This window comes from Notolabrus celidotus, chromosome 8 (assembly GCF_009762535.1).
Source record: "Notolabrus celidotus isolate fNotCel1 chromosome 8, fNotCel1.pri, whole genome shotgun sequence".
NCBI classification, from domain to species: Eukaryota; Metazoa; Chordata; class Actinopteri; order Labriformes; family Labridae; genus Notolabrus; species Notolabrus celidotus.
The window spans coordinates 4,107,040-4,119,378 of record NC_048279.1 but is presented as its reverse complement, the minus strand read 5'-3'; the positions used below and the strand labels follow the sequence as shown (position 1 = coordinate 4,119,378).

The following is a 12,339-nucleotide window of genomic DNA, read 5'->3' as shown; positions in this document are numbered from 1 at the left end:
CTTTACACTTCAACCGAACCACTTCGATTGATCAACATGTCTGGACGCGGAAAGGGAGGAAAGGGACTCGGTAAAGGAGGCGCCAAGCGTCACCGTAAAGTTCTCCGTGATAACATCCAGGGGATCACCAAGCCCGCTATCCGCCGTCTGGCTCGCCGTGGCGGAGTGAAGCGTATCTCCGGTCTCATCTACGAGGAGACCCGCGGGGTGCTCAAGGTGTTCCTGGAGAACGTCATCCGTGACGCCGTCACCTACACCGAGCACGCCAAGAGAAAGACTGTGACCGCCATGGATGTGGTTTATGCTCTCAAGAGACAGGGCCGCACTCTCTACGGCTTTGGAGGTTAAACAGGACCACACACATCAACAACCACAACAAACGGCTCTTTTAAGAGCCACCCACTACAACTACCGAGCTATTTCTACTAAATGTGTACGATTATATGTGTGGATAATATCACAATGAACAAGCTCCTATGTACTGCAGGTAATTGTTGATTGTTAAACCAAACCAAACCAGACCAAAATACACCCAACCTGTTAAAAACAAAAACAAGGTCCCGGCAGTAGTCGCGCGCTCATGGACACTGTAAACCCTTCATTCATTTTATGGATCATACACTCACTGCAGCATCAAGGGGTTTCTGTCCATGTTACTGACATTCATTCATGGTCCGAGGAAGAAAACCAATCGGATTATTCCTATGCACTCTGCTGTTCATCCTTTTGGGTAAAACTGCTTTCAGTGCTGCTGTACTGGTAACTTAAGGGGTTTGGATTTCAATATCACACTTTATTTGTCTATGAAACAAATAGTGTAATAGAATAGCAGTATGGTGTCGCTGCCCTTTAACAGTCCATTTGATCTGCTTGATAATAACAGAGTATCAGTGCGCTTTACAGAACAGAGGCTCGAATCAGGGACAGCATGTCTCCTGTCAATGTTTCTGTATAACAAGTGTACGAGCCAACAGACTAATAGTGAGACTGAACTGATCATCGCCACAGCTGGAGCTCAGTGCAGCAGCTGTTTTCAAGGTCAGACTAAACTTGATGTTCATAGAAGTGATCACTGAGTCAGCATTTATACTGATCAAATGACAACAGGCAGCATCACAGAAACCTGATCTTTGAATTCAATCGTTGCTTATTTGTATTGATTTATTTGACATCCAACAGTTACAAGAGAGACGAGCAGTTTGTGGATGTTGACTGAAGCTTCATGTTTGCTCCACAGAGCTCAGCAGCAGCACAGGTGCAGCATCCTGAACAGAGACAGAAGATACCTGAGCTGTTTCTGACAGTTCAGCACCTTGGACAGCGACGGCCACACAACTCCCAGGAGACTAGAGCAGGACACTCTACCTGTACTCACCTGGATACCAGACATGGATGGATGGATGAAGTATATTGTGTACAATACATACACAAGCAGAGGTCTGGGGTCTTATCTGAAGGCTCTGACTCCCTGTCAGAGCAGTGGTACAGTGGAACTGCTTTATGACCACTAAAAAATGCCCTCATGTGATGAGGATTAGCCTCTCGAACACCTTCTCCTGGACTGTTACAGGACCAGAGACATCAGGAACTAAATGTCTGCAATTGGTTTTAATGTTTGTAACAGTGAGAGATCAGTCATGTATGGACTCTTTAACCTTCCTCTTGTGTTAGAAAATTTGTTTTATTGCATCAAGGCTTCTTGACTTTGTCAGGAACCTCTATTTCAAGAAAATACAACTTTTTTTTCACTTAATCATAAAATGCTCTTGTTGAAATGATAACCTTTGTGTCGTTAGGGTCGGTTTCGACCCGGTCATAAAAATAAGATGAAAAAGCAAAAATTAGAGTCAAAACCGAAATCCTAAGTGAACTGTCAGTCAACACACTGACAGCCAGATCATTTCCCAATCACGTGAGCTTTAGGGGATTCTCATTTTGTATTGTTTTCCAGTATACCTGCACAAAAACAAAATAAACAAAGACAGGCATATCCAGACATGTGAGGTCAATTCACTCATTTGAGTGATCATTTGGGGAGCTTGCCTGTGTTCCCACAATTAGGCATCTATAAGCTCTGCTTCAGCCGAAACCCTTTTTGATCAGCCTGTTTTATTTTTCTTGTAATAATTTTGATTGTGACTATTTCTGCTGCTGCTAATCAAAATTAAATTACCCATTTATTCTATTTCTATTTCTATTCTATTGTATTCTATTTATGCCATTGTCGCTAAAAAGAGTCATCATATATGACAAACCTTGAAGGAAAAAAAGTCCATGGTGACATGTGGAAAGAGATGAGGAATACCTGGATGCTTATATTACTTTTTTTGCCTTTTTCTTGAAGTAATTATATATGGGTCGAAACTGACCCATAACACCGTATATGTTACTATAGTTAATTAAATTAAAATGAAAAATAAATAAAACAAATGTATTTCAGAGATGTGTTCTAATACCCCTCAGTAATAGGCAGGTAACACAACAACCTTTAATTCATTCATATAAATCTCTTGAGGTTAATTTTACCATTTTTGAAAATTGAAATATAGGGGTATACTTACAAAAAAAGGCCCAGAGGCCCACACCAAAAATATTAAAACCAATCTTTTCATGGATAAAGAAGCCTAACAAGGTCACCAAGAGATGAGAAACAAATTGGATGATAGTAAATTGTTTTTAGTGTATTTTACAGCTGATTTAAGACACAGGTCGAAACCGACCTGTTAACACAAGAGATGGTAACAGACAACTAACACAAGAGGAAAGTTAATGAAACACTCACAAACACAAAGAGAAGATTGTTCTGGCTCATCATGTCCATCATCAACACCCACATCTGGAAAACACGAGCAGAAACTGTAATCCATCAGTCTGTGATCACAAGTGAGACCGTTTTAAAAAACCATTCAGACTAACCTCAGGAGGAGGAAACCTTTAGACTGTCAGAGAGCAGTGCTCTGTCCTGGGACACTATAAACCTTTGAACTGTAAATATTTCACTGTGCCGTCTGTTTCACTGACGAGGTCTGTGTGATGTTGCTCTTGTTGCACTGGGTTTGGGTTGAGCGGGCTTAAATGTATTTATTATATTGTATGTCTCAAGAAAATGGAATAAAGTTATTCAATATATATGCAATATAAACTAATGATACAGATAGTGCTGTTCATTTCAGCTGTGATGATCTAGTTATGTATGACCTGGTTGTTCAAAGTAAACATTTACATTGAAGTGTTAGAACCAAACATAGCATGCCCACTGTGGAGGAAAATGCATGTGTTGCTTGTGAGGCTGGCATGTAATTACATCGACTCAGATTACTGTGATAAAGTCATTATTAGAGTTGAACTCCTAAGCACCCATCACACCATGTGCTCCATGCAGTTATTTAAATAATCATAACAGTATACAGAGTTCGATCAGATTGATATCTGAACCTTTTGTAAACAATAACGATTAGGGACTCTCCAAAACTAACATTCATTGATTTTACACCAAAATCAAAGGTGGACAGAAGGAGCATGACTCCAGACAGGAAGTGGAGGATGATGAAGAAATGAATGAGGTGAGCAACAATATGATGTATTCTATTTATATCATTGATAACCGGTGTAGATTTATGTTATAATATTCAGGAGGCTTTAATGGAAACTGGAACCATCAAAGTCACAGAGCAGATGAAGTGGTTCAACTGAAGAGATGGAGATCTTCTCCTTAAAACTATTGTATGTAGGCCTCATGTTTTTTATTGTTGAATTGGTCTCAGGGCATCCCATAATATGAGACATTAAATACATTTTTTTTAAATATATATAGGTGAAAACTCAGTTTTATAATAACATACTAAATAGATCCATTTTTCAATAGTATCCCAAGTTGTCCTTATTTTGGCACAATACCAAAAGGCATGTATGAGGGAGTCGCTGTGGGAGTTGCATTTTAAACATCTATCTGAGCAGCTGGGTTAAATTTATGGATTTGTCTCTACTATAGTACATGCTTGTTATTAGCTTATGCTGGATTAGGCGCAGATTTTCAATAGTGCTCACGTTATATGTTAGTTTTAAACAATCCTTCCATTTAGTTTGTTTCTGTTTCTACAATATCAAGATCCTCATTCCATTTATTACATATCTTTTGTAACACTTCTTCATTGCTTTCGGCACTGATAAGAATATTACACACCGCACCTACTAGTCTTTTCTTTTCATTCTTCTTATTTAGAATTGCCTCTATTTCAGTTGGCATTCCATTTTCGAGATTCAAGTTTCCTGTTGTATTACGGCGCCCCTAAAGTGACGTGGGCAGAAAAAAGTAATAACAGTAATTAGATAGTTTCTGGTGAGCACGAAAAGGTATGCGCACGTGAAACAAACTGCATATCTCATTGGGAAAAACACACTTCAGCGAGGCAGAGTGGCAGCAGGAGTGGATTTATTAACTTTACTGAAAACGCGAAACAAACATGAAGGCGTCATCTACGGAGCCCCTAAGGTGACATGGGCCGAACAAAATTACATTAAGATCTGTCCAAAACAAGATATACACATCAAACAACAATAACATTTCCAGCCTGAGCGTCCTCTCTGATGACGTCGCGTGAGTAAAACCACAAACCCTCTATGAATGAACGAGAGGCTCTCGCCGGGTGCGGTGGCGCGCGCCTGTAATCCAAGCTACCGGGAGGCTGAGGCTGGAGGATCGTTTGAGCTCAGGAGCTCTGAGCTGCAGCGGACTGTGTCGATCGGGTGTCCGCACTAAGTTCGGTATCGATATGATGCTCCTGAGGGAGCCCGGGACCACCAGGTCGTCTAAGGAGGGGTGCACCGGCCCAGGTCGGAGACGGAGCAGGTCAAAGCCCTCGTGCCGCTCAGTAGTGGGATCGCGCCTGAGAATAGACGCTGTAGTGCAGCCTGAGTAATACAGCGGGACCCGGTCTTTTTACACTCTGCACACTGACACACAAACACACACAGGCTCAACATCAATGTTTCTACATGTTACAACAGCTTCAGCACTGCTTCTGCTGCTTCTTGTTTCCATACACACCTGCACAGAGCAGCTGTGATTGTTTGTCCTACAGCGCCTCCACCTGGAGGAGAGGAGCAATGACCATCAGTCACAGCAGCTGATCTCACATCCATTCAAGTTAGAGGTTTGTCTTTATCAGACTGAGTGAGTATGATGAAGAGCAGGGACGTACTCAGACTGTTTGAGGAGCATTGAGGACAAACAAACAAAAAGGGCTCCTCCTGTGTGATGTGAGGAGCAGAGCACTAAAAGATCTGCCTCTTACATTATTTTGAAGACCACTGTGTGAGCTCTTCAGTTTTCTCTCTCCTTGGTGTTCTGTGATCATAAGGTAGTTGTATAGAAGCGGCGGCCCTAACCTGCTAAAGAGGAGAGCTAGTATGTTGGACTGAAAACCTGTAAGGTCGCCTGGAGGTTCCAGAACTGGAGCCATTATAGAAATGTTTCGTCTCGAGTTAGACAAACTACCCTCCACAGCGCTGGTCTCTGCAGAGTGAACAATATTTAAATATCTCCCGATGTCCTACCTTTTTTACGTTTAATCAATGATTAACATATTCAGGACGTTTTTCCTGACTAATATACGTTTTTGTTTATTTTCATGGATGAATAGATTTGAAACATTATGATGTGCGTGCAGGTGTTACGACTATCATAATTTCAGTGGTTATTAATTAGATTTGCAGACACTGAAACATTGTTCAGATAAATCATGTGTAGTGCTCTGATCTCATTATGTCCATTCATACATGTTTATTTTAAAATGTTACGTTTTTTTATGTTTACCGGACGGTGGCCTCATGAGTTTTTTCTCGTTCATCACCTCTTTGTTTTCGCGTGTAATTGATTGTTTAAAAAAAGGTTTCATACCTATCTACTGTCGTGTATCTTTCACTTTAAGCTATGATCCACTTAATTGTAAATGGTAGGCCTATTATCGTCGTACGGTCACCATAATGCAGACTTTGGGTCAGGGAAGAAAAAAAAAAAAACATTCCATGATTCGTCAACTAATGCAAGCAGGGCCGTAACCAGGATTTGACAAATACCGAGGTCAAAATTTGGTAGAGATGGCACACAATTTTGCCTGGCAGGATCCAATTCATGTAGACAGACTCCCCTCTTCTGTCATCTCTCTTCCATCTTTGTCTCCCTCAGTGCTGCTCTCCCTCTCTTGTCCCTGTGAGTCTGCTTCACTCTTTCCCTCAGCCTCCTTTTCTGTGTCTCTCTGCTGTTGATCTCAACACTTCTGCCTCCACACTATTCTCTTTCCGTTCCTTCATCCACTGTCTGTCCCTGTCTGTCCTCACTTGTCTCTCCTGCTAAATTGTAAGGAGGATCATGAAGTAACATAAAATACACATCCTTCATATCAACTTTGAGACACATTTAAATCATTCAAATACTAAATAGTGACACAACAGCACAAGAGTAAACGTAAAATGTAGGTTATACAATGATCCTATTATTCTTACAGTTGGTATGTTGTTAATCTTAGGCTATATAACTTCCATTATGATTGCCACAGAAAACCTCTATGGTCATTACATTGTTTGAACTGGATGAGGACAGTATTGTTTGTTTAACATCAGTGTGTGTGTATAGTATATGGTACAAGGATAATCCTGTCCTGGGTGGGGAACTGAGGGCAGCACTTGACTTCTCACTCACCACTTTTCTTATTTATTTCTCCCCTATCATCCTCTTCCTGTTCCGTTTTTTCCCAAAGGAGAGCAAGGCTTGAGTGTATTTCTTCATCTCTGTGAACAGAGTAATCACCCGATGACTCAGTCAACGCGGAGTAACACAAACGCGGTATTATACCGATCTGTTCATCAGAAATCGGTACAAATCTAGCGGATTTTTAAGGCAGTCCACCCACAAACCACTGCGATGACCAAATATCTTAGAGTTACGAGAGGATGATCTACCGCACGGTGATGTAGAGGTGCAAACGATGTCCTACACAAAGTATATTTGCAGTCAGTTATATCACCTTCTTTTTGTCACTTGAAAAAAAATACCGAGGACATGACCTCGGTGTCCTCAATGGTAGTTACGGCCCTGATTGCAAGAACTGAAGAATCAGATTTGACGAAGCAAATCTTTAGTCGGGGTCACCCCTATTAAATATACATGCGCAAAACTAACATTAGCGTCACTTTATTGTCATAGTCGCTGTGCTATGGTTAGGGGAAAAACATAGATCCTTTACTTGAGGTACTGTACTGTGACTACACGAAGGCACAAAGAAAAGCTCAGAGAGCTGATGGACACAGAGAAGCTGATGGAAAGCAAGTCACACAATCTCAGGCACATGCCCTAAATGTTGATCATGATGTGGGAATGTCAATAAACCTGCCTTTAGTTTAATTTATTCTTTCGAGCTTTATTCCTTCTCAGTTTACCTCATTTCTGTTAAATTGCAAACTACAACTGTTAAAGATGTGTTGCTAACAACAGCTTGAAGTCGCGATGAGGTCTTCAAATTTTTATGAAAGGCTTTTAAAAAAAAGTCTTAAAAAGGTATTGAAATTAATCTCAGGATTCCAGCATATACCCTGATTAATGGAGCCTTCACAGATGTGCAAGTTACCCATGCCATTTCTGCACAGCTCATCAGTGTTGTCTGGCTGGCTCTCAGAGATGTTGAGACAAGAAATACAATGCATAAAGCATCAGGACATTATTTTTTAACCTGAGCAGTGGAACTGAAATTGAAGTTTTTGACCCCTTTTTTTTTTTTTAACTTTCATTGTGTGATGACCACCAGCTAAATTTGGGAAAAAAATCATTTAAAAGTTCGGCCAGACTTCAGTTTTTTTGTCATATTGATTAATGTTTTATACAGAAAACCCTGAGTAATATTTTTGTACCCAGCACCTGATAAGAACTGTGTTCTTTGTAATACACCTCAGTTATTCCTCTTGCTGCTCATATTTGCACATATGAAATAGGTTTATATAAGATGTCTGTGTTAACCAAGTCTCTACAATGTGAAGAAAACCTGCTCAGATAAAGGAACACTTCAGTCACTCTGGGGCATGGTGTACTTTGCTATGTTCAAAATGTTGACACATTCAGAGACTTTGACTTAGACCGGTTGAAACACACTCTGAAAGCACTGTATTTGATTCTATTACACATAACACTCTCAATACAAACAACAATATGATAAATACAGAAATCCAACCATAAGGAAAATAATATATTTGCAAGAATTTATTAGGGCCCGAGCACCGACAATGTCGGCGAAGGCCCTCTTGTAACCCGAGGGATTATTCTTATTATTATTATTATTATTGTTTCTTCCGTATTTTCAAACCCCAATGTGCTTGCCTTAACGCGGTGCAAAGTTCCCCAACCGCTGCACATGGACCAGGCCTGGTGAAAAATTCGACATTTTGGTGGTCCCGAAAAAAAAATCCCCAAAATGGCTAAACGGCGCCCCCTTGAAGTTGAAAATTTCAGAGGGCCAGCCCCTCGCGACGGTTCAACATGCATGCATCAAATTTTTTTTGGTAAGGTGTCATGCCAAGATCTACAAAAAAGCCTCTTAACGTCGTGGTGAAATCCCAACAGGAAGTCGGCCATTTTGATTTTTCTGTTTTTGACCCCATTATTTTGGGTATGTATTTGTGTAAACTCCTCCTACAGTTTTGGTCCCATCAACTCCCAACCACGCACATTTTGGAGTGGACAGATTAACGATCAAACGATATCGGACAGAATTTCTCTAACTCAATTTTTGTGGGCGTGGCACCGCGCTAAACTTGGAGTACATTTTTTCAACCTCTAAAGTATGTATTTATGTAAATAGCTCCTACAATTTTGCTCCGATCAACTCCCAACCACGCACATTTTGAAGCAGACACATTGACGATCAAAAGCTATGAGACAGAATTTCTCTAAGTCAATCGGTGTGGGCGTGGCCCCGCCTCAAACTCTGATGTCTCGCCATGAAACAGGAAATACTTATAGCTCCTTCATACAGTGTTCAATTTGTTTGATCTTACATACACATGATCAGGGTCCATCCCTCAACACACCTATGGACTCATTTATCTACTACAGCCATAGCGCCACCCACAGGAAATACACGGTACTGACATTTACATACAATCTCCGATCTCTTCCAAATTTGACATGTTTCATCATGGGCCCAGCCTGAACTCATATACATACACATGTTTGTCATATGAATAGCGCCACCTAATGGACACAATCAGTATTTACTCTCAGAACATGTTTTTAACATGCTTGTGAGCCCAACTCTTTCTATAATGATCTGTGATGAACAATCCTTCAGAACATAATTAAAGACACAGCAGCACCTACTGGTGACAGGTGGTACTGCAATGTACACTATGCTGATAACTGCACAGGTAAGCTCACAGTTTCAGCCTAGGCAGCACAGCAACACCTGCAGCACATCAGGCGGTGCCCTAAATCAGGCGGTAGTGCACATCTGGGACTCGCGCACATCAGGCGGTGCTTGAACGAGGGCCCGCACATCGCCGCTTGCGGCTTTAATTTTTATTGCATTTCTTTGTGTGGGATAAAGCCGGAGTGACCCGGGGGAAACCCACGTGTGGCGAGGTTGTCACGTCTTGTCAAGCGTTTGCTTCTTGCGCTGCAGGAATCGTCTGAGGCTAACGTTTAGGAGCCTTCTCTTTTTCTTCCTAGAGGTCTGGATGATGTCTTCGGTGTCATGCTCATCGGCGGGAAGGGTGGGCTCTTCAGTCAGCACAGGCTGGATGTTGGTAGCCTTGGAAAGCTGCTGCCTGACCTCCTCCAGTTCTTTACTGAGGCCATGAGCCCTCATCATTTGGTCCACCTTCTCCTTCCTGAGCTCCTCAACCTCTTTCTGCAGTCGGTTGTTGCCCTCCTCTTGTGCTGTGTGACTTGTTGTAACTTCTGCCAGCTGTTTTTTCAGGTCCATGAAGTCCCTCGCCACTTTGAAGTCATTTTTGATGGTTTTTTCGTTCTGGCTCCTGATTTTTTGGACCAGGCCGTCATCCCTCAGCATTTGGATCTTGATTTGCTTCTTGAGGTCCTCTACCTCTTTCTGCAGTCTGACATTGTCCTCCTCCTGAGCTGTCAGCTTTGAGGACAGCTCTGTGTGACTTGATGTAATTTCTGCCAGCTGTTTTTTTAGCCCCATGAAGTCCTTCGCCACTTGGAAGTCACTTTTGAAGGTTTTTTCGTTCTGGCTCCTGATTTTTCGGACCAGGCCGTCATCCCTCAGCATTTGTTTCTTGATCTGCTTCTTGAGGTCCTCTACCTCTTTCTGGAGGTTTTCATTGTCCTCCTCCTGTGCTGTAAGCTGTGAGGACAGCTGGAGGTTACAGCTCTTACTCGCCTCCAGCTGTTTTTCCAAGGCCACAACTTTCACAGTCAGTGTGCGGTCCTTTTTCGGTTTCTTTGCATAATACAACTTGATCTCCAGGTCTTGCAGTTGTTCTTTCAAGATCTCGTTTTGTTTTTCATACTCCATTCTCTGGTGTTTTTCCACCTTCAGCCTCTCCTGTAATTCTTGGACGTGGCTCTTGGCGACAGGATATCTCTCCTGCCGTCGGGGTGGGCGTCTTTGGTAGGATGGTCGATGAGGTTCATCCTGGTCAGGCCAGCGGCAATGCCTGCTGTTGACCTTCTCAAGAGTCCCATTATTTGACTCCTCCATCACCATTATGTCATACCAGCTCTTTGAGTGTGTGTTCTCCATCTCTCTTGTCTGAGGATTGTTTGAGGTCTCAATGGTCTCTCTGACGGTGCTCTCGAGATGAATCTGTTAAGCGATGGCAGTTTGTCAGCTCAGTCCGTGGTTCATAGTAAAATCTCTACATTCTAAATGGCTATTTTCCATGGTTACGTTCCATCCATCCTTTGTATCCTATTGTGACCTCATGGGGCATTCCATGAGGTGTCAGCTGGTCCAGTCCACAGCAGAACAGATCCTAATGTTGGTGTGAAGCAGACGATACATCCCAATACACTGTAAACAATCCACAACGTTACAGATACATATGCAGCAACTATTGCTGTGAAATGATACAAATAGAACCCCAATTACAATGCAGTGCAATTTAATGATTCTAAACAATATCAATCAGACTTTAGTTATACAGTGCTTTTCCTGCAATGGCATTGTAACACAAAGTGCTGTAAATAAAAACAACTTAAAATAGAATCAAATAAGAAAAAGATCCATCTAGACAGTCTGAAGATGATTCAATGACTGTGTTTGTCTGGCCATTCATTTGATACAGACAGTTCTGCACATTTTCAGGGAATGAAGCAACCATCACAGACTTCATTTTATTAATTTCAACAGATGGCTTGAAAAAAGAAGTGGAACCTAAATGGAAGGCTACCATTTTCTGGTGTCTGAGGGCTAATGTAAGGGCTATGTTCTTGAAATTGCGAACTTGTCGAACAACATCTTTTAAAAAACTTGTGTTTGCCCTCAAAGCGCATGGTCCACACGTCAGATAAAGGGCCAAAAGTTCTTATCAGGTCAGGGTAATGTTCCAGGTACTGGTGCTTTGGACGTAGTGTTTCATTTGGGAAAACTTTCTGAAAAAGATCCCGATGCTCTGCAATCTTGCAGTCAAGAAATGAAACAGACTCTTCTGTAAATGCTGCAGAAAGTGACAGTCCCAACACATCCATTAAGCTCATCAGAACCTCCCAAGTTTCATCTTCATCAGGAATATGATGACATATCAGTAGAGGCAGAAGTCGGATAAGTGCCCAATTGTCATGGGCGTTTCCCTCAATTGTTAGCTTTGTGGTGAAGTTCTTCCTGAGGAGCTGGGGTTGATTTGTTTTGTCTGAAAATGTATATGGAATTGGAAACTTTTTGATAGCCCCATTAATGGTTTCAAAGGAAAAAGTATCCCTTTGATATCAGTTTTCTTAAGCCCTAGGCCAATTCAGCAGGAACGATACCCTCCAGAAGATCTTGCAAATGAGCTGGTGGGGAACTATCAACAACATGAAAATGTTGCAAGCTGTCAGTAAGAGGACAGACTCTTTTTACACCATGTTTCTGCGCCATGCTAGAATCTTGCAGTACATCTTGTACCTGTCTGTTGTGACTCTCTTTTGTTAGTGGTTGGAATGAGCCTGTCAGTACTTCTTTGTGTTGCATTTCCTCCTTTGTGGCCATACAAAATCGACACAGCAGACTTACTGTGAAGCTTTCAAAAAATCCTCCCAAAGAATGCGCAGCTAAGTTGTCTGCAGCAACAAATAAAACAGTGCCTGTGACACTTGCTCCAAGTTGTTCCACATATACTCCATGTTGC

General features: G+C 41.7%; 1 protein-coding gene across 1 annotated transcript; it reads left to right on the top strand.

Moving 5' to 3' along the window:
• LOC117817129 (histone H4) lies at window positions 1-413 on the top strand. The gene has a single exon (XM_034689617.1). It carries the CDS (start codon window positions 37-39, stop codon window positions 346-348), a length of 312 nt encoding a protein of 103 aa, XP_034545508.1. The 5' UTR covers window positions 1-36; the 3' UTR covers window positions 349-413.
• The last annotated feature ends 11,926 nt before the right edge of the window (window positions 414-12,339 follow it).